General features: G+C 42.1%; 1 protein-coding gene across 1 annotated transcript in view; it reads left to right on the forward strand.

Moving 5' to 3' along the window:
• Positions 1-23,129, forward strand: part of zte38 (zebrafish testis-expressed 38) — a 60,494-nt gene that overhangs the window by 7,964 nt on the left and 29,401 nt on the right. Inside the window, exons 2-6 of the mRNA XM_043699090.2 lie at positions 3,012-3,104; positions 8,642-8,786; positions 12,359-12,422; positions 17,708-17,744; positions 17,997-18,017. Of these exons, the coding sequence (XP_043555025.1) occupies positions 3,057-3,104; positions 8,642-8,786; positions 12,359-12,422; positions 17,708-17,744; positions 17,997-18,017 (315 nt within the window). The 5' untranslated portion in view covers positions 3,012-3,056. The remainder of the gene's footprint in view (positions 1-3,011; positions 3,105-8,641; positions 8,787-12,358; positions 12,423-17,707; positions 17,745-17,996; positions 18,018-23,129) is intronic.

The raw sequence follows: 23,129 nt of genomic DNA on the forward strand, positions 1-23,129 counted from the left end.
AAGCTGGACCAAATCATACGGAACACCATGAAAGAATTCCTCCACCTTCCACCTCATACCACTGCTGGAATCCTGTGTGCCAGCAACAGGAATGTCAGTCTAAGCATGCCAAAACTGGAAGTGCAAATTCCATCTGCGATTGTCCACAAACGCGAGGCACTAGACATGTCTAAGGATGTTATCATATGGGCCTAGTTCCAGTATAGAGGAGAATGCAACAGACACTGTCGCAGGACTGCGAGAACTCAAAGTCCTCAAAGAATTCGAAGATTTCCTACCTGGCAGCCAAAGCAGCAGTGAAGGGGAAATGGACCCAATGACTCACATCCAGACAACTATGCCAGCACTATAGGAGGCAGACGCCAGACGACAGAAACCACCCAACAGGTATGCAGGATGGAGAGAAAGGGAATTCGAAAAGTGGAGAAGGCTTGAATGTCAAGAGGCAGGCACTCGGTATTTCAGAGATGACAAGATCTCAAACTCTTGGTTTGAGATGTCGACGGGTGAGGTAAAGTCTTGAAAAAGGCGCTCATGAGTGTTTCAAAAAGAGAACGAGACAACAGGTAATGGACAGGTAACAGAGCAAGACGACATGTAATAGACAAACAGGTAACAGAGAGAGAGAGAGAGAGAGACATGACAGGTCATAGATGGAGGACAGATCACAGAATGAGACAACAGGTAATAGACAGAAGACAGGTAACAGTGAGAGGACAGGTCGTAGACTGGGGGCACGGAATGAGTTCCACCGTTCTTAATTTAGTGGTGGGTCACTGGTGACCAATTAAGAGGTAACCTCTGGTGAAATTGCAAGATGTCCCCCAACCAGCAATTGAGAGCCCAGGAACCACTTTTCATCTTATTTGGCCCTATATTTCACTCAAGGCAGCATTGCAGATGGGTTTTTTTTCACAAAGATGCTCACGCAGTGCACCTAAAGTATATTTTCAATATTTTGAAGGTTCTGCATCAGAGATTTACATCCTAAAGTGATTATGGAGATTAAAAGGACTGCCAGTAACAATGATACATTCAAGTATCTATATGGACTTAAGTAAGGCTTTCGACAAGGTTCCCCATGGGAGACTGATTAGCAAGGTTAGATCTCACGGAATATAGGGAGAACTAGCCATTTGGATGCAGAACTGGCTCAAAGGTAGAAGACGGAGGGTGGTAGTAGAGGGTTGTTTTGCAGACTGGAGGCCTGTGAGTAGTGGAGTGCCACAAGGATCGGTGCTGGGTCTACTACTTTTCATCATTTATATAAATGATTTGGATGTGAGCATAAGAGATGTAGTTAGTAAGTTTGCAGATGACACCAAAATTGGAGGTGTAGTAGACAGTGAAGAAGGTTACCTCAGATTACAACAGGATCTTGATCAGATGGGCCAGTGGGCTGAGAAGTTGCAGATGGAGTTTAATTCAGATAAATGCGAGGTGCTGCATTTTGGGAAAGCAAATATTAGCAGGACTTATATACTTAATGGTAAGGTCCTGGACGAGTGTGTACAGCTTCATAGCTCTTTGAAAGTAGAGTCACAGGTAGATAGGATAGTGAAGAAGATGTTTGGTATGCTTTCCTTTATTGGTCAGAGTACTGAGTACAGGAGTTGGGAGGTCATGTTGCGGCTGTACAGGACATTGGTTAGGCCACTGTTGGAATATTGCATGCAATGCTGTAGTTCTGTTCGCCGAGCTGGAAGTTTTTGTTGCAAACGTTTCGTCCCCTGTCTAGGTGACATCCTCAGTGCTTGGGAGCCTCCTGTGAAGCGCTTCTGTGGTGTTTCCTGCTTCCAGCAGGGACAGGCCACTATAAATGCCAGAGGAAACACCACAGAAGCGCTTCACAGGAGGCTCCCAAGCACTGAGGATATCACCGAGACAGGGGACGAAACGTTTGCAACAAAAACTTCCAGCTCAGCGAACAGAACCACAGCAACGAGCACCCGAGCTACAAATCTTCTCACAAACTTTGAATTGCATGCAATTCTGGTCTTCTTCCTATTGTAAAGATATTGTGAAACTTGAAAGAGTTCAGAAAAGATTTACAAGGATGTTGCCAGAGTTGGAGGATTTGAGCTATAGGGAGAGGCTGAACAGGCTGGGGCTGTTTTCCCTAGAGCGTCGGAGACTGAGAGGTGACCTTATCGAGGTTTACAAAATTATGAGGGGCGTTGATAGGATAAATAGACAAAGTCTTTTCCCTGTGCTGGGGGAGTCCAGAATTAGAGGACATAGGTTTAGGGTGAGAGGGGAAAGATGTAAAAGAGACCTAAGGGGCAACGTTTTCATGCTGAGTTTGGTCTGTGAATGGAATGAGCTGCCAGAGGAAGTGTTGGAGGCTAGTACAATTGCTACATTTAAAAAGCATTTGGATGGGTATATGAATAGAAAGGGTTTGGAAGGATATGGCCCGGGTGCTGGCAGGTGGGTTGGGTATCTGGTCGGCATGGATGGGTTGGACCAAAGGGTCTGTTTCCATGCTGTACATGTCTATGACTCTAAGTAGACCATGCTCAGAATGCATTGTCTATTTCTGGTAGCCATGGCATAATTCAAGCTGTGGAACCAAATACACATTCTCGAGAATTAATGCTGCCTGATGCATTAACATTTTAAACAAGAATAATTTGTGTATTTGAATACATGTGATATTCAGTACAGCTTAGATATAAGATTTAGTCCAAAAGGATAGAACAGTGGAAACCGTCAGCAATTAATGACAAGTTACTTTCTTGGTTGAAAAGATTAAACTGAAGATGAAATGGGATTAGGAATGTTGTTGAGGTTAAACACCAACACAGACTGTTAAACCAAATGGTCTCTATCCATATTGTAATTTATACATAATTCAAAATACTTTATACTGTAAATACAACTTTAAAGTGTATAAATGATACAGCAGATCTCACTGTGCTCATGTTGGATCAGTTACTGTTCCAAGATTTTATGTTTCACATTTATTTTGAATTCTGTCTTTCAATCTATGCTATGTCTTTCTACCATAGGATTATACTTCATTGGAAACAACAGCAAACTCTTTTCCTGTTTCCATGGCAACAGCACAACAAATGCGGACCTCTGAGAAACAAGTATCTGGGGTAATTTTGTATTCAGACTAAACAAGTATTACTGCATAGTTTATTACTAGATATTCTAGACATTCAATTAAATTGTAAATTACATTGTGTATATCAGAAATAGTTTATTTCATTGCCATTTTAGTGGAAAGAAAACTGTTAATTTCTTATATTTAGGCATACATGTGTGCCTAATCCATCTGTCAATATAAATATATCTTATTTGTATGTACTTTTCTATCTGAAAATGTTTGGCATTTTACCTTTTTTTTCCACTTTAAATCAAACTGAAGCATAAAAATGAATTAACTGGATTCTTTTTGATTGTCTGCTATCTCTGTCAATCATTGCTAAGCTCCGCTCTCCTAATTTCACATTCAGTTAAAGGACTTCTGAAGAAGAGTCATATCCAACTCAAACGTGAATTCTGTTTCTATTTCAACATCCAGATTTGAGTATTTTCAGCCTTTTTTTCTTTAAGATTTTACAGTCCATTATTAAGGATGAGATCGTGGAGTACTTGGAAGTGCATGGTAAAATAGGGCAGAATCAACATGGCTTTGTCAAGGGTATGTCATGCATGACAAATATGTTAAAATTCTTTTGAGGAGTTAATGAGCAGGTCAGACAAAGGGGAGCTAGTGGACATGATATATTTGGACTTCCAGAACGCCTTTGACAAGGTGCAATACAAGAGGCTGCTTAATAAGATAATAGCCCAAAATATTAGGGGCAAAGTGCTGGCATGAATAGAGGATTGGCAGAATACAGAGAGTATGGATCAAGAAGTACTTTTCAGAGTGGCATTGGTAGCTAGAGGTCTGTGTTGGGACCAGAACTATTCATGTTATATGTTAACAATCTGGATGAAGGAATTAATAGCACGAACACAAAGTTTGCAGATGAGGCACAGGTGGTGTTGAAGCAGGGAGGCTGGAGAAGTATTGGACAAGCGAGGAGAGTGGGCAAAGAAGTGGCAGATGGAATTCAATGTAGGAAAGTGTGAGGTTATGTACTTTGGTAAGAAGAACAGAAGCATACTTTCTTCTAAACAAGGAAATGCTTTGGAAATCTGAAACACAAAGGGAAATGGGAGTCCTAATTCAAGGTTCTCTTAACATTAACATGTAAGTGCATTTGCCTTCCTAACTGCCAAATGAAATGTTAGCACTCGTTTTGAGAGGGTTAGGATGTACTGTTGAGGCTGTGTAAGGCTCTGATCAGATCACATTTGGAATATTGAGTGTTTACAGCCCCAATTCTTAAGAAGGATGTACTGGGAATGGAGGGAGTCCAGAGGAGGTTTACAAGAATAATCCCAGGGATGAAGGGCTTGTCGTTTGAGGAACAATCGAGGACTCTGGGTCTGTACTCAGTGGAGTTTAGAAGGCTGAGGGGGCATCTAACTGAAACTTACAGAATGCTGAGAGGCCAGGATAGAGTGGACATGGTGAAGATGTTTCCACTAGTAGGAAAGACTAGGGCAATAACTCAGAGTGAAGGAATTACCTTTTGGAACTGAGATGAGAAGGAATTTCTACAACCAGAGAGTCATTAATCTGTGAAACTCATTGTCATGGCAGGCTATGGAAGCCAAGTCATTGAGCATATTTAAGGTTCAGATAGGTTCTTAATTGTTTAGGGGATCAAAGGTTACTGGGAGAACGCAGAAGAATGGGGTTGAGAAATATATTAGCCATAATTGAAAGATGGAGCTGACTCGATGGGCTGAATGGCCTAATTCTGCTCATATGTCTTATGGTCTTGGTCATATGTTTCAGTTTTGCCATTGTGACTAACAAGTATGTGTTTCTTTGCTAAAACAAGTTGCTTTCCTGTGGTGGACATCAGCCTTTCACGGCTGATGCTACTCCATTTTGAATTTCCTGCAAATGTGCTGTTGACTAGTCTCTTTGAAAAAGCTATCCCTGTGGAACTTATTCAAATTATGAGGAGACATGCTCTTCATAAAACTTGGCATAATTGTGCCTTGTGATACTGACACAACTGAACACTTGAACTTGTACTATGTTACTACAACCCCATTTTCCTTGACTCTTAAAATAGCAAATAAGTTGAGCAATTATTTGTAGGGTAAGCTGTATAATGTAGAATATGTGTTCAAATAAAGGTGGTGCTGACTTCTGTTAAGACCTAATTCTTAATTTCAAAACAGTCTTGGTCATTGAGATCTTCAATGTTTGGCAAGGAACTTTGCATAGTATAATTTCAATAGACAATAGGTGCAGGAGTAGGCCATTCTGCCCTTCGAGCCTGCACTACCATTCATTATGATCATGGCTGATCATCCTCAATCAGTATCCTGTTCCTGCCTTATCTCCATAATCCTTGATTCCACTAACCTTGAGAGCTCTATCCAACTCTTTCTTAAACGAATTCAGAGACTGGGCCTCCACTGCCTTCTGGGGCAGAGCATTCCACACACCCACCACTTTCTGGGTGAAGAAGTTTCTCTTCATCTCTGTCCTAAATGGCCTACCCTTTATTTTTAAGCTGTGTCCTCTGGTTTGGGACTCACCCATCAGCGGAAACATGTTTCCTGCCTCCAGAGTGTCCAATCCTTTAATAATCTTATACGTCTCAATCAAATCCCCTCTCAGCCTTCTAAACTCAAGGGTACATAAGCCCAGTCGCTCCAATCTTTCAACATAATTTAGTCCCGCCATTCCAGGAATTGACCTCGTGTTTTCTCCTGAGTTTTACACCACAGATTAAAAAGCATGCAACTTTTAATGTTTTTAAAATGTATTGATATTATTTCTATTATTATTATTACTATTATTGGTATAGATATGCAAAGAACAGAAATTCTACTGATAGCATTACACCATTACAAATGCTGTGGGGTGTAAATCCTGTTATGATTCCAAAAGGTTGAATATCTGTGCCAATAATAACACAATAGAACTGCCCAGACAGCAGAACATTTGGAATCTTTGAATGTCATGCCAGAATACTTACAAACTCAGTCAACAAGAACTGGATCAATTGGTAGATATTTTTAATCAATCTGTTCAGACATGTTATGACAGACTTCTAGAACAGCTAAGTCTTGAACCCAAGCTTTCTAGCTCAGAAGTAGGGACACTACCACTGTGCCACAAAATCCCGCAGGATCAATTTGTAAAAAGAAATGTTGGCCCTGAATCAAGTGGCAACTCGTGGCAGTTTACTGGTGCCCATCTGTGGCCGAGAACAGCAAACTACACCTGAGCCTTATGGTGATGTACCCAGCAGGATGTCTGGGGAAATCCGACCGTTACACCGCTGAGGCTAAACGCCAGCTCGCGGACACCACCTCCTACTGCCCCCTTGACCATGACGCCACCTCCCACCACCAAACCATCATCTCCCAGACCATCCATAACCTTATCACCTCAGGGGATCTCCCACAACCCCGCACTGCCCGTTTCTACCTCCTGCCCAAAATCCACAAACCTGACTGCCCTGGCCGACCCATTGTCTCAGCCTGCTCCTGCCCCACCGAACTCATCTCTGCATACCTTGACACGGTCCTGTCCCCCTTAGTCCAAGAACTCCCCACCTACTTGCGGGACACCACCCATGCCCTCCACCTCCTCCATGATTTTCGCTTCCCGGGTCCCCAACGCCTTATCTTCACCATGGACATCCAGTCCCTGTACACCTCCATCCCCCATCACGAAGGACTCAAAGCCCTCCGCTTCTTCCTTTCCCGCCGTACCAACCAGTACCCTTCCACTGACGCCCTCCTTCGACTGACTGAACTGGTCCTCACTCTGAACAATTTCTCTTTCCAATCCTTCCACTTCCTCCAAACCAAAGGAGTAGCCATGGGCACCCGCGTGGGCCCCAGCTATGCCTGCCTCTTCGTAGGATATGTGGAACAGTCCATCTTCCGCAGCTACACTGGCACCGCCCCCCACCTTTTCCTCCACTATATCGATGACTGTATCGGCGCTGCCTCGTGCTCCCACAAGGAGGTTGAACAGTTCATCCACTTTACCAACACCTTCCACCCCGACCTCAAATTCACCTGGACCATCTCAGACTCCTCCCTCCCCTTCCTAGACCTTTCCATTTCTATCTCGGGCGACCGAATCAACACGGACATTTACTATAAACCGACCGACTCCCACAGCTACCTAGACTACACCTCCTCCCACCCTGCCCCCTGTAAAAACGCCATCCCCTATTCCCAATTCCTTCGTCTCCGCCGCATCTGCTCCCAGGAGGACCAGTTCCAAAACCGTACAACCCAGATGGCCTCCTTCTTCAAAGACTGCAATTTCCCCCCAGACATGGTCGACGATGCCCTCCACCGCATCTCTTCCACTTCCTGCTCCTCTGCCCTTGAGCCCCGCCCCTCCAACCGCCACCAGGACAGAACCCCACTGGTCCTCACCTACCACCCCACCAACCTCCATGTACAGCGTATCATCCGTTGTCATTTCCACCACCTCCAAACGGACCCCACCACCAGGGATATATTTCCCTGCCCTCCCCTATCAGCGTTCCGAAAAGACCACTCCCTCCGTGACTCCCTCGTCAGGTCCACACCCCCCACCAACCCAACCTCCACTCCCGGCACCTTCCCCTGCAACCGCAAGAAATGCAAAACTTGCGCTCACACCTCCCCCCTTACTTCCCTCCAAGGCCCCAAGGGATACTTCCATATCCGCCACAAATTCACCTGCACCTCCACACACATCATCTATTGCATCCGCTGCACCCGATGTGGCCTCCTCTATATTGGGGAGACAGGCCGCCGACTTGCGGAATGTTTCAGAGAACACCTCTGGGTCACCCAGACCAACCAACCCAACCACCCCGTGGCTCAACACTTCAACTCCCCCTTGGACTCCTCTATCGCCAGACCATAGCAACACGACGGTTGGAGGAAGAGCGCCTCATCTTCCGCCTAGGAACCCTTCAACCACAAGGGATGAACTCAGATTTCTCCAGTTTCCTCATTTCCCCTCCCCTCACCTTGTCTCAGTCAAATCCCTCGAACTCAGCACCGCCTTTCTAACCTGTAATCTTCTTCCTGACCTCTCCGCCCCCACCCCACTCCGGCCTATCACCCTCACCTTGACCTCCTTCCACCTATCGCATTTCCAACGCCCCTCCCCCAAGTCCCTCCTCCCTACCTTTTATCTGAGCCTGCTGGACACACTTTCCTCATTCCTGAAGAAGGGCTTATGCCCGAAACGTCGATTCTCCTGTTCCTTGGATGCTGCCTGACCTGCGCTTTTCCAGCAACACATTTTCAGCTCTGATCTCCAGCATCTGCAGTCCTCACTTTCTCCTCGAAAACTGGGAATGCCCTCAAGTTTAAATCTAGTTTGCAATGGAGAAGAAGCATCCTCAAACCCCTTAAGCTGGAATGAATTATTGTTGTCTGACAAAGAAGGACCTCTATAGAGACATATTTTGCTTCAACTTCTGGTTCTTCCACTTTCTTTTTGTCTGGGAACACAATTTCTGGGCTTTTGTAAATATTAAGCTGATAGCAAGGTGTATTTTTCCACTAATGTATGCTTTTTTTGTGCTTCTAGTGGAATGCAATATTTCCAAATGATGTAACAACACAACACCAATCCCTTGTTTTCATTAAGAGAATGATGGCTGTGGGAGTATCATGCATTACATATCTACGTGGGATATTTCCTGAAGATGCCTATAGAACACGATACTTAGAAGGTACACACATTCCTGATTTATAATAATACTTTGTTAACCCTGAGACGTTACACCAAAGCAATGATCCAATTATATAGACTACAACACTTAAGTATGTAAGACATATTTGAAGGTGTTGATTCAAAGAACATGGAACCAAAATAGAAATGTTCCAAATGTTACTTGGAGATATAACTTGCTAAATCAAAGTAAAGTAGAGGTTCTCTAAAGTTACTTGCAGGATTAAAGATATTTCTTAAAGTTATAGTGAATAGTAAAATAATATTCAACAGAGTTTGTTTACTTGACTGCTTGTTTGCTTATAGTGTTAACAAAGTTACCAATGGATATATTTCAAGCCAATGAATCGGCATAAATGTAAAATTCTATTAAATTGCTCAGATAATGTGTCCTATTTAATTTGTGATATTCATGTTACATTTTCCTGTAGAATATCTACATTACTTTATTGCTGCTTTATTGGCATCTCCATAATGTGACTACTCTATCGTTGCCCTGCTTCCAATGATCCCAAAAGAATTGATTCATTGAAGACAAAAGAAGGGTGCCATTTCTTTGTTCCTATTTTCCTCCCAATGCATATTCTACCTGAGACACCTTTTATGGTTATTCGTACGTGCATTTGCAGAACATAGAGTATTTTTTATTTTATTTATTGTCACATGTATTTTGCTATAAAATATAGTGAAAAATGTTGTACAAGGATGCCAGTCTCTGGTGTCATTTAAAAACATCAAAAAGTAAACCAAAACATAGAATATAAAAGCAGAAAATCAAAGAAATAAAGTTCAATGTTGTGGTTCTGTTCGCCGAGCTGGGAATTTGTGTTGCAGACATTTCGTCCTCTGTCTAGGTGACATCCTCAGTGTTTGGGAGCCTCCTGTGAAGCGCTTCTGTGATCTTTCCTCCGGCATTTGTAGTGGTTTGAATCTGCCGCTTCCGGTTGTCAGTTCCAGCTGTCCGTTGCAGTGGTCGGTATATTGGGTCCAGGTCAATGTGCTTATTGATTTGAATCTGTGGATGAGTGCCATGCCTCTAGGAATTCCCTGGCTGTTCTCTGTTTGGCTTGTCCTATAATAGTAGTGTCCCAGTCGAATTCATGTTGCTTGTCATCTGCGCGTGTGTGGCTCCTAAGGATAGCTGGTTGTGTCGTTTCGTGGCTAGTTCGTGTTCATGGATGCGGATCGTTAGCTGTCTTCCTGTTTGTCCTATGTAGTGTTTTGTGCAGTCCTTGCATGGAATTTTGTACACTACATTGGTTTTGCTCATGCTGGGTATCGGGTCCTTTGTTCTGGTGAGTTGTTGGCTGAGAGTGGCTGTTGGTTTGTGTGCTGTTATGAGTCCTAGTGGTCGCAGTAGTCTGGCTGTTAGTTCAGAAATGCTCTTGATGTATGGTAGTGTGGCTAGTTCTTTGGGTTGCGGCATGTCCTCGTTCCGTTGTCTTTCCCTTAGGCATCTGTTGATGAAATTGCGCGGGTATCCGTTTTTGGCGAATACATTGTATAGATGTTCTTCTTCCTCTTTTTGCAGTTCTGGTGTACTGCAGTGTGTTGTGGCCCTTTTGAATAGTCACCAGAACGAAGGACCCGATACCCAGCATGAGCAAAACCAATGTAGTGTACAAAATCCCACGCAAGGACTGCACAAAACACTACATAGGACAAACAGGAAGACCGCTAACGATCCCCATCCATGAACACCAGCTAGCCACGAAACAACACGACCAGCTATCCTTAGTAGCCACACACGCAGATGACAAGCAACATGAATTCGATTTGGGACAACACTACTATTATAGGACAAGCCAAACAGAGAACAGCCAGGGAATTCCTAGAGGCATGGCACTCATCCACAGATTCAATCAATAAGCACATCGACCTGGACCCAATATACCGACCACTGCAACGGACAGCTGGAACTGACAACCGGAAGCGGCAGATTCAAACCATAAAAAATGCCAGAGGAAAGATCACAGAAGCGCTTCACAGGAGGCTCCCAAGCACTGAGGATGTCACCTAGACAGGGGACGAAACGTCTGCAACACAAATTCCCAGAACCATAACAACGAGCACCCGAGCGACAAATCTTTTCACAAACTTTGAAAAATAAAGTTCAACTTTACAGCACTTCGGGTTAAGTGCTGTCATAAGCCTGGAGCAGCCTGCCACAAGTTCCCTCACCGCACCGCCACAACAAGAGCCCCAATCTTTGGGCACCATCTTGCTTTCATCATTGCCACCACCATGCATTGTTGCTGGACCTTGGGAATGCAACCACTGCCACTGCAACTGGGTCTCGTTTTGGACCCAAACTCGCCTCTGCCACTGCCTCAGTGAATCTGCGCTGGATGCAGATGCTGCAGGGAACCAAACTCGCGTCTGCTGTAGCAGCCATGAATCGGCGCTGGGTGAACCTTGTCAATGCAGAAGCCACTGGGAACCCAAGCTCGCTGCCGATGCCATTGCCACAAATGACCTCTTCACAAGTGGTAAGGGTAAAGAAGAAAAAAAATGAGAAAAGAGAAATAGTGATGGAGGCTGGTACAATTACAATATTTAAAAGTCATTTGGGTGAGTACATGAGTAAGAAGGGTTTCAAGAGATATCAACCAAATGCTGGCAAATGGGACTACATAACTTAGGATATCTTGTCAGCATGGATGAGTTGGACCAAAGGGTCTGTTTCTGTACTGTACAAATTTATGACCCTAAATGGAAGAAAAGAGGAGCCCTAATCTGCTGCCATCTCGGAGTGTAGAAATGTTAATTTCATTCCAGTGAACATCTGAAAAGTTTGCACTCGGTTTTCTATGACTAACATCATGGCAGATCAAGGACAAACCAATAAAGACTCAACTTTTACAATGCTCATGTGAATCAAGTTCACTTTTCCATCAAAACTACATTGACTCCTGGTCTCAGAATGCATCAAATTCAAAATTCTCAGCCTTGTGTAATAAACTCTTGATGGCCTTGACCCTTCACATGTTTTCTCCCCAACTCTACAACATCTTTCAAAATTCTCTATTGTTCCAAATATGAATTATTGTACATTTTGGGGTCTTTTCATCTCACTATTGTGCCTTCTCGTGTCATGCCCCTTTGTTCTCCATTACCTCTGTTTCTCCTCTGCCTGTTCCTCCTTTGAAATTACTTTGACTAAATTTTTGTCTTCCATTCGAATGCTTTCTTCTTTAACTCGCCTTGCATTTTTGACTAGGAGAAAGTGAGGACTGCAAATGCCGGAGATCAGAGTCAAAAAGTGTGGCGTTGGAAAAGCACAGCAGATCAGGTAGCATCTGAGAAGCAGGAGAATCAACCCTTCAAACTTAAGCTCTTCATCATAAGCTCTCCTCCTTTTCTGATTACAATAGTAGCTAAGGTCATCGATTACATTGCAATAATGGCTACTTGGCTCCTATAAATTATTGAGATTTATTCACAGCATAATAATTCAAAAGGTTTTTGAATGCAGTAAATAAAAGTATGATTAATTAAATTTGGGTTTTATATTTTTATTTTGCACACACCTGAAAATTCTACACATTTGAATTATTGTGTAATGTTTTTCAGGCATGTGTGTAAAGATTCTGCGTGAGGACAGTCGTTTTCCTGGAGCATCTAAAGTCGTAAAGTGGTCAGCACACCGTCTTTTACTTAAATGACATTAGAGTAAACATATGGTTAAATGATTTTTGTAAATCTAAATTAGTTAAATTATCTTTTAACACTTCAATTGCTTGTTCAGTATTAAACTCTATTAATTTGTTGTGAAACTTTGGACTATATTTTATTGTCCAGCCTCCTTCCAACTGTGCAAGGCCAGCAGTGCATCAGGATCATTACAGTTTGAGTGGTGAGCTTTTCAGAGGCCTTTTAATTATGCCACATATTAATATTCCGCAAGTTTCCCAATGGATTATGATGCATGGACATGATGATTTCTTCCCTTACCCTTTTAAAGCTTCACTGGACTTGGAAGGATCAATATAGAATTCTACAACTGTCAAGATAACACCTGTCAATTGGCTGGTTCTATGTCAATAGAGGAAATCTTTAACCAGCCGCTGAGTTCTCTGATACATCACTAGACATTGTGCTGCAGGCTCAGCAGGAATGTTCTGTAATCAGCACACAGTATGAAGTAGCCTGCCTCAGAAATCACGAACGCAGATCTAGGAGTGACAGAAGATATCAATAGTAATAATGACTACAATGTTCTGTTCCTGCATATGGTCTTGCACTAAATTCTTCAGCTCTGAAAGGTCAGTGACATGGCAGATTCAACTTGGCAAATCCCTTCTATCTGACCTCTGGACTTACCCGACACAACATTCTTCACATCAACACATCTTGCAGGTGAACCTGTCCATTTTTATCAATAACGTGGAGTGCTGCTGTGGACTGCAGTGACAAGGTCAGAAGTCACACGACACAAGGTTATAATCCAACAGGTCTATTTGAAATCACAAGCTGATGAAGAAGCAATGCTCCAAAAGCTTGTGGTTTCAAATAAATGTGTTGGACTGTATGCTGGTGTTGTGACTTGTGACCATTTTTATCAAGACATCTGCTCACATCCCAATTTGACAACCCTCCAATGACACTCTTTGCCGTGTCATAACTAACCAGCTCAGTAACCAGAAGGTGGGTAGGGGCGGGCTGCCTTAGAGTGGTCGGAAGGTGGGAGGGATGGGGGCTTGCTGGGTCTGTATTGTCTGCACTTTGTATGTAACAGTATTGTCTAATGTACAAATGTCATTGTCACTGTCTTGCCATAAGTGGAACTGGGATTTGAGGTTTGTCCTCATCTCCCTGTAAAATGGTTGAATGGTAGGGTTTGGGGCCTAGCTTTGCTGCTCCTCTCCCTTGTAACATTGCTGTCTCTTATGTACAGCTGTAAATGTTTTTTGTAAACTGTTTGTCTGTAATTTGTTTAATAAAATATAAATATAACCAGAAAAAAAAATATAAAAATAAACAGGAAAAAAAAAACTAACCCCCAGCTCAGTGACCCTTCACAAATGTTGCCCTTCTATCCTCTCAACACATTAATGTTTTTCACACTTATGACATGTTTCTTTCTTTCCTTGCAGAAAAAGCGTACAAAAAAAGGTACCCAATCAGTCATCACAATCTTGACTGCTATGTAGGCTCTTAGACTGAAGATCAGCAGAATTTCACACACAATCTTTGGTGTTGAAAGAATCGGTCTCCTAGCTACCTGTTGATAGAATGAGCTATCGGACAGCTACATAAGATAAATCACTCATGCTAATTTAGTGTTAGCACAATGGAAAAAGATAATTTCATAATGAGAAAACTAAGAACCCCCTCACCTTCCATATAAGTTCTAAATAATGGGTGGCATTTAATGTATTAAAAGTGAATGGGACCAAGTATTGAAGCATGGAACAGCAATAGGTGATTTTCAGTGGAGACATGCCAAGTTTTGTTCAGCAGGAGACAGGTGCTGACCCTCTGATTATTGATGAACAAGGCTGTCCTGTGACATCAACAGAAAATTTGTGATGTTATGACAGCATTTTCAGAGCTATTTTACACACTTGGAGATAAATCAGAAAGGTTCAGTCTTACCACAAATGCTCTGATGTCACAGGCCTTTGCATTGATTTCTAAATCCATTGAAGCAGTAGCCAAATTAATGAAATTTCAAATGCTTCAGGCACCTTCATTCATGCTGGCCTTGACTGATGGCCTTTGCCCTCATTATACCAACTTAAAATGGACAACCACCTTGCATTAGCCATTCAGTACTTTACTGAAGCGCTGTTCATCTCTTGATTAGCAAGAAAATGTAGGTGGGTCCTGAGAATTAAGACAGAGAAAAGAAATATGGAAGTAGGAATTTTGCTGAAAGTGCACTGAGTCTTCCTATTTTGATTTAGCCCTAAGTCAAGGTATCTCAAGCTGACTCCTGGTGCAATTTTTATTGGTCCAGTCTGACCTTGCATTATAGGTATAGTTGAGTAATCTTTGACAGGCTCCTGGAGGACTCAAAACATAAGGCTATAAGCATCTCCACAGTCAGCAGGAGAATGAGCAAGAGGCTTCAAACTCTACTGAAGCTGCTGTAGGAGCACCAGTTTGAAGTAATAGGAAAAGGAAGAGAAATGACTTGTAGGAGCGCAAGGATTTCACTTGGCTATTTAACAATATATTAAATGCCGTAGTCTGTTATCCTTCCCATTGTTTGCTGTGTCAGTGAGAGGGATATGAGACTGCTTTGAATTGGAATAGGTGAGTAAGCACAATTCATTCAGCATTGGTATATCAAATGTTCGCTCTGCCTCATATTTGTTTTATAACTGTTTGAGATGTGGACAACAATGGCAAGACAAACATTTATTGCCTACACCTGATGGCATTGTGACAATAGTGGTGAGTCAACATATTGAACTGCTACAGTCCATGTGTGAAGGTGCACTCTGTGATGCTAGTGAGGGTATTTCCAGGATTTTAATCTAGCAACAATGAAGAGACACGAACTTAAGGGATCTTCTAGGTGGTAGTGTTCTTACGTGCCTGTTGCCCTTGTTCTATGAGATGATAGTGGTAGAGGGATTAGAAGGTGGAATCAAAGGAAGTTGCTGCAATCCCTATTTTTTTAAATGGCACGTACGGTTGTTGCTATATGCCTGTACTGCTGGGAGTGAGAGTTATAAGGTGGTCAAAAGTGTTCCAATGAAAAAGGTTGCTTTGTCCTGGAAGGTGGGAAACTTCTTGGTATTTGTTGGAGCTGCATTCCTCCTCTGCAAGTTAAGATAGTTGACAGGCTTTACGAGTGCGAGTTAGCTAAATGTGCCTGAATTTGTTTGTCCCAAGTAACCTTCTAATTATCTTTTTTCTGCTGCTCAGATTCCAAGGTCTCTGCATGACAGCGGTTTTCAGAAGTGCAAGCCAATGTGTTAGCATGCCAATTGAATTGCATGGAACCTCCAACCAGTGTGTGACCACACAGGTTAGAGGGAGCATCTGGTCCCAGGTATCCTTAGCAACTAAGGAAGAAACCAAAAGTAGCCTCAATACATCAGACTTCTCCCGCTCTTTCTGTTGCATCTTGTCGTCCTCCTCGAAAAATGCAGTTTGCTCCTTCTATAGTTCCAATCCTTCCTACTGTGCTAAATTGTGCAATGCAGAAAAACATGAAAAGTCTGGACATACATTTCAGTTACCTAGATAAATCTGGGGATGCCTACATTATGCACCAGTAAGTATCTCCAGCATCTGGTGATGTGCACAATGACCATTCTTGTGCCTTTGGTAGTATATTTCATGGGTGACTATGATAAGATGCTCAAACTTTAAAGACATTTTATTTATCTCTTGCCTCAAGGAGCCATTCACTGACCCTACTAGGAGGTGAAAAAGCATGTGCAAGACGTAACTGGTGAAGAATAAAGACATCACAACAGAATCTTGTGGATCTTGTTCAAACTTCCAATTTGTCTGCCCCAAGGAGCCATAGTTTGTTGAGGAGAAGGAAGCTACTGGTGCTGTGACTACTGGTGCTGATCTTTGATGCTCATCAGAGATCTGAAATAGAACTGTATAAGCATCTCTGCTGCAAAGGCTGACAGCCATGAAGAGCAAATCAAAGGTTTAAAAACTCAAAAATAGTAAAAACAAAAAGCTCTGAACAAGTGAAAACACTCTCAGAAATTGTGTTGTGGGCAAAGCCTTTCACTTAGGCAGAGCAACAGCTGTCATATCTCAGTATTTAAAGATATTCTTGCATGTCAATTGTTCTGGCTTGTCAAACCTATTGTATTCTTGACTTGATGAACCCAACAATTTGCAGGAGGATGAAGAAACACACACACTGACAATTAACGATAGAATCCAGAATTCAAATTGCACTGATTTATTTCAACTTCTATTAATAACATTATTATCAGTTCTGTATGTTAAAATCTATTGTCACATGTATATAAAAATACAATGAAAAGTGTATTTTCACATGTTGTACACAGTGTCATCACATTCCGGCGCCAGCTTGAAACACTAAATAATTTCAAGTTTCACTGAGTAATGGTTTCCAACACTATATAATTTTAAGCTAAATGCTGGAGTCAGGTTCCTGCTAGCTTCCCAATAAATTCTAATTCCGAGAAATAAATGTATTTGAGTCTCAGTGATGCTGTGGACAGAATTTAATGGCCCACATCCTCTTGGTATTTATTTTTGGAAACAGGATATATAGCCCAAGGGGTATGTCTGGGACTTGCGGAAGTTCTTTCTCATTGACCTCAGTGGACTTATCCAGGAAGTTTGAACTTCAAATGGACAATTCTTCTGTCCTTCAGGACCCAGTGAAAAAAGCCTCTGATTTCTTGTAACTATAATTGAACCCCCAAACATTCACAGTGACCCGACTTGACTACCCCCACCATCTGACTAGTCCCACCACATCCCCAACATGACAATCGCTTCCAAACAACCCAAAAGACATTCACCCGTCTCACCAACCTGCCATTCTGGGTGCTTCCCTGCTCTAGTAGCATATCCAACTGCTACCCAACCCACCTCTTCCCTCACTTGCCTGCCACCATACCACTTAACTCACCACCTATCCACCCTACCAGCCTGCTCATTTATTCATCCATTTAAACTTGCATTGTGGCAGCTGGTGCCATAAAAAGGAGTAAGGTTTGTCTTCAACTCTAGGCTGTGAGGAAGCTCACCTATTAAAAAATTTACTCAGCAAATCTTAAGATGCCAAATAAGAAAGCCAGGCCAGAAATGTAGAGCTGAGATGTGGTGCAAAAGCAGGAATCAAACTGTGATGACTGCTTTGCAAAACAAAATCATTGAGTCAGAGATGAATTCTCCATATTACATGAAATGTTGATCTCCATTCACTTTGCTGGCTATGGTTATTTCAATCTTATTTTCTTCCAGGATGATGGGATGCTTTGATGCTTTGGAAAAAAAATTTGTAAGTTAATTTTGCTTAGATCCAAAATTCTTTTAACATACCATTATGTAACTTCAGAATGTGTATTTTCGTTATTTCAAGTACACTATTTTAAATATTCTAAGTGTCATTAACAAATATAAACTTATCTATTTCATTTCAATTCTTGAAGATTCATTTAAATGTATCAAATTTCCATGCATATAAATTATTTGTTTTTTAGATTGTTAAAAACAAACTTATAAGTTTTTCTGTTTTCTTTTGCATTGATAGTTACGAACAATAATCCTGGGAGTAAGTACAATCTTTTTTTAAAAAAATGCATTCGTTATTAAGATTTTGAAATGAGAAATGCATTCAGATCTATGAGTGTCTTGATATTTGGTATGAGGTTCAGCGAGACATAACAGATACCATAATGGCATTATTCTTCTGCAGCTACAAATAAATTTGGGGCAAGTGACTGAGGTGTCAGTTGAGGAGCACCTTTGGGGTCAGTGATCATAATTCCATAAGTTTTAAGATGGTTATAGAAAAGGATGGACCTGATTTAAAAGTTGAAGTTCTAAATTGGAGTAAGGCAAATTTTGATGGCATTAAACAAGAACTTTTAATAGTTGATTGGGAGAGGCTATTAGCAGGTAACTGGACAGCTGGAAGGGCTTCAAAAATGAGACAATAAGAGTCCAAAGGCAGTATGTTCCTGTCAGTGTGAGAGGCAAGGCTCGTGGTTGTTGGGAATACTAGATGACTAGAGAAATTGATGCTATGGTCAAGGAAGAAGGAGGCATATGGCAGGTATTGACAGCTGGGTCTTGAGTGAATCCCTCAAGGAATACAATGGCAGTAGAAGTGTATTTAAGAGGGAAATTGGGACGGCTAAAAGAGGATATGAGGTAGTTTTTGCAAATAGGGTTAAGGAGAATCCAAAGAGAGATCTATAAATTCATTAAGGGCAAAAAGGTAATGAGGGAGAAAATAGGGCCCCTTAAAGATCAATAAAGGCATCTGTGTGGAAGAGAAGGAGACGGGTGAGATACTAAATGAGTATTTCACATCAGTGTTCACTGTGGAGAAGGATATGGAAGTTAGAGAACTTGAAGAAATGATTAGTGGTGTTTGAAAAGTGTCTATATTACAGAGAAGGAGGTGTAAAATCAATGGGACCTGATCAGGTGTATCCCAGAATCTTTTAGGAAGCTAGGAAAGATATTGCTGGGTCCATGCTGAAATATTGTATCATTGATAGCCATGGGTGAGGTGCCAAAAGAATGAAGGCTTGTTAATGTGGTACCATTATTTAATAAAGGTGGCAAGGAATAGTCAGGGAACTATAGACCAATAAGCCTGAAGTCAGTGGTAGATGAGTTGTTGGAAGGGATTCTGAGGGATAGGATTTACATGTATTTGGAGAGACAAGGACTGATTAGAGATAGTCTCAGTCTCATTAGCTTAATCAAATTTTTAAAGAAATGACAAAGAAGATTGAAGATGGCAGAACTATAGACATTGTCTATATGGACCAGCAAGGTGTTCAACAAGGTTCCGTATGGTAGACTGATTAGTAAGTTTAGATCACATGGCATCCAGGGAGAGCTAGCCATTTGGATATAAAATTGGCTAAAAGGTTGGATGGAGTGTGATGGTGGAGAATTGTTTTTCAGACTAGAGACCTGGGACCAGCGGTGTTTTGCAATGATTGGTGCTGAATCCACTGCTTTTTTCCATTTACATAAACGATTTGGATGTGAATATAGGAGGAATGGTTTGTAATTTTGCAAATGACACCAAAATTGGTGTATTGGACTTTCAAGCCTGTTATCTCAAAGTACAACAGAAACTTGATCAGATGAGGTGAGGAGTTTAATTTAGATATAAAACACTTTTGAGAGGGTGCAGAGAAGGTTTACGAGGATGTTGCCTGGTATGGAATATGCTAGCTATGAAGAGAGGTTGAATAGGTTAGGTTTATTTTCACTAGAAAAAAGGAGATTGAGGAGGGACCTGATTGAGGTTTACAAAATCATGAAGGGTATAGACAGGGTGGATAGAGACAAGCTTTTTCCCAGGGTGAAGGATTCAATAATGAGAGGTCATGCTTTCAAGGTGAGAGGTGAAAAGTTTAAGGGGGATGCACACGGCAAGTACTTCACACAGAGGGTGGTGGGCATTTGGAACGCATTGCCAGCAGAGGTGGTAGAGACAGGCACAGTAGATGCATTTAAAATGCATCTGGACAGATGCATGAGTAGGTGGGGAGCAGAGAGATACAAATGCTTAGGAATTGACCAACAGGTTTAGACAGTACATTTGGATTGGCTAAGGCTTGGAGGGCCGAAGGGCCTGTTCCTGGGCTGTAAATTTTCTTTTCTAAATAAATGCGAGGTGCTACTATTTGGAAAAGAAAATCAGGGTAGGACTTACTTAATGGTAGGGTCCTGGGGAGTGATGCCTAAAAAAGAGACCTTGGAATGCAGGTTCTTAGTTCTTTGAAGGTGGAGTTGCAGGTAGATAGGTAGTGAAAAAGGTGTTTGTTATGCTTGCCTTTATTGGTCAGTGCATTGAGTTTCAAGTATAGTATGAGTATGTCATGCTTTGGAATAAACGTGTGTTCAGTTTTGGCCTCCCTGCTTTTCGGAGTGCATCTGGGAAAATTAACAAACAGTGAATTTCACAACTAATCTTGGAGGAACCGGTTTGGGGCGAAGTTCACAACACAGAATCAGAGGGGCGGCACGGTGGCACAGTGGTTAGCAATATTGCTTCACAGTGCCAGAGATCGGGGTTCAATTCCCGCCTCAGGTGAATTGACTGTGTGGAATTTGCACATTCTCCCCGTGTCTGCGTGGGTTTCCTCCGGGTGCTCCGGTTTCGCTCCCACAGTCCAAAAATGTGCAGATTACATGATTTGGCTAGTGTTAGGTGAAGGGTAAATGTAGAGGAATGGGTCTGGGTGGGTTGCGCTTCATCGGGTTGGTGTGGACTTGTTGGGCTGAAGGGCCTGTTTCCACACTGTAAGTAAGTAAGTAACCTAAAACAAGATAAGTTCATTGTTGTTTTAAGTCTGTCCAAGAGAAAGGCTGTATTAGTGTGTACAGTGGGTTCTTTCTTGATTATATGTTTTTGGAGATAAGTCTCTTGATTAAACTTAAAATGTAAGCCATAGCTCTTAATTTAACCTGTGGCAGTGTTTTGTAGAGGAATAAGACGGTGTTATTTTCTGGGTCTGTAGATTGTGAAGGAGCAAAAATGGCTTTTGCAGTGATACGTACTTCTTGTCAGATGTGGGAGTTTAAAGAGAGTTTAAGGGTTACTGCGGATTATATCTGCCATAAATGCTATTGGATGCAAATCTTTCCAGATCGAGTGGATCAGTTGAAGAGACAGTTAGAAGCGATGAGCAATTTGCAACAGCAACAGTATATGATGGATGGCAGTTTTAGGAAAGGGGGAACGTCTCAGATACAGTCACATAGATGGGTTAACTCCAGGAAGGGTAAGAGAGGTCAGCACCTAAGGCAGGAGTCTTTTGTGGATATACCCATTTCAAACAGGTATGCTATTTTGGAAAATGTAGGGGGTGATGGATTCTCAGAGGAACATAGCACAAACAGACAAGTTTCTGGCATTGAGACTGGCTCTAATACAACGAGGGGTATGTCGGCATCCAAGAGATCAATTGTGTTAGGGGATTCTGTAGTCTGTAGTACAGACAGACGTTTCTGTGGCCAGCAGAGAAAAAGCAGAATGGTGTGTTTCCCTGATGCCAGGATCAAGGATGTCTCAGAGAGGGTGCAGAATGTTCTCACGGGGGAGAGGAGCCAGCAAGAGGTCATTGTCCACATTGGAACCAACGATATAGGAAAGGAAAAGGTTGAGATCCTGAAGGGAGATTACAGAGAGTTAGGCAGAAATTTAAAAAGGAGGTCCTGAAGGGTAGTAATATCTGGATTACTCCCAGTGCTACGAGCAAGTGAGGGCAGGAATAGGAGGATAGAGCAGATGAATGCATGTCTGAGGAGCTGGTGTATGGGAGAAGGATTCACATTTTTGGATCGTTGGAATCTCTTTTGGGGTGGAAGTGACCTGTACAAGAAGGATGGATTGCACCTAAATTAGAAGGGGACTAATATACTGGCAGGGAAATTTGCTGGAACTGCTTGGGAGGATTTAAACTAGTAAGGTGGGGGGGTGGGACCCAGGGAGATAGTGAGGAAAGAGATCAATCTGAGACTGGTACAGTTGAGAACAGAAGTGAATCAAACAGTCAGAGCAGGCAGGGACAAGGTAGGACTAATAAATTAAACTGCATTTACTTCAATGCAAGGGGCCTAACAGGGAAGGCAGATGAACTCAGGGCATGGTTAGGAACATGGGACTGGGATATCATAGCAATTACAGAAGCATGGCTCAGGGATGGGCAGGACTGGCAGCTTAATATTCCAGGATACAAATGCTACAGGAAGGATAGAAAGAAAGGCAAGAGAGGAGAGGGAGTGGCATTTTTGATAAGGGATAGCATTACAACTGTGCTAAGGGAGGATATTCCCGGAAATACATCCAGGGAAGTTATTTGGGTGGAACTGAGAAATAAGAAAGGGATTGTATTTTAGACCCCCTAATAGTCAGAGGGAAATTGAGAAACAAACTTGTAAGGAGATCTCAGCTATCTGTAAGAATAATAGGGTCGTTATGGTCAGGGATTTTAACTTTCCAAACATCGACTGGGACTGCCATAGTGTTAAAGGTTTAGATGGAGAGTAATTTCTTAAATGTGTACAGGACAATTTTCTGATTCAGTGTGTGGATGTACCTACTAGAGAAGGTGCAAAACTTTACCTACTCTTGGGAAATGAGGCAGGGCAAGTGACTGAGGTGTCAGTGGGGGAGCACTTTGGGGCCAGCGACCATAATTCTATTCGTTTTAAAATAGTAATGGAAAAGGATAGACCAGACCTAAAAGTTGAAGTTCTAAATTGGAGAAAGGCCAATTTTGACGGTATTAGGCAAGAACTTTCGAAAGGTGATTGGAGACAGATGTTCGCAGGTAAGGGGACGGTTGGAAAATGGGAAGCCTTCAGAAATGAGATAACTAGAATCCAGAGAAATTATATTCCTGTCAGGGTGAAAGGGAAGGCGGGTAGGTATAGGGAATACTGGATGACTAAAGAAATTGAGGGTTTGGTTAAGAAAAAGAAGGAAGCATATGTCAGGTATAGACAGGATAGATCGAGTGAATCCTTAGAGTATAAAGGAAGTAGGAGTATACTTAAGAGGGAAACCAGGAGGGCAAAAATGGGACATGAGATAAATAGATTTAAGGAGAATCCAAAGGGTTTTTACAAATATATTAAGGACAAAAGGGTAACCAGGGAGAGAATAGGGCCCCTCAAAGATCAGCAAGGC

Source organism: Chiloscyllium plagiosum, unplaced genomic scaffold, assembly GCF_037043375.1.
Source record: "Chiloscyllium plagiosum isolate Xiang-an unplaced genomic scaffold, Cpla_swu_hap1 HiC_scaffold_9, whole genome shotgun sequence".
In the NCBI taxonomy this organism is placed as follows: Eukaryota; Metazoa; Chordata; class Chondrichthyes; order Orectolobiformes; family Hemiscylliidae; genus Chiloscyllium; species Chiloscyllium plagiosum.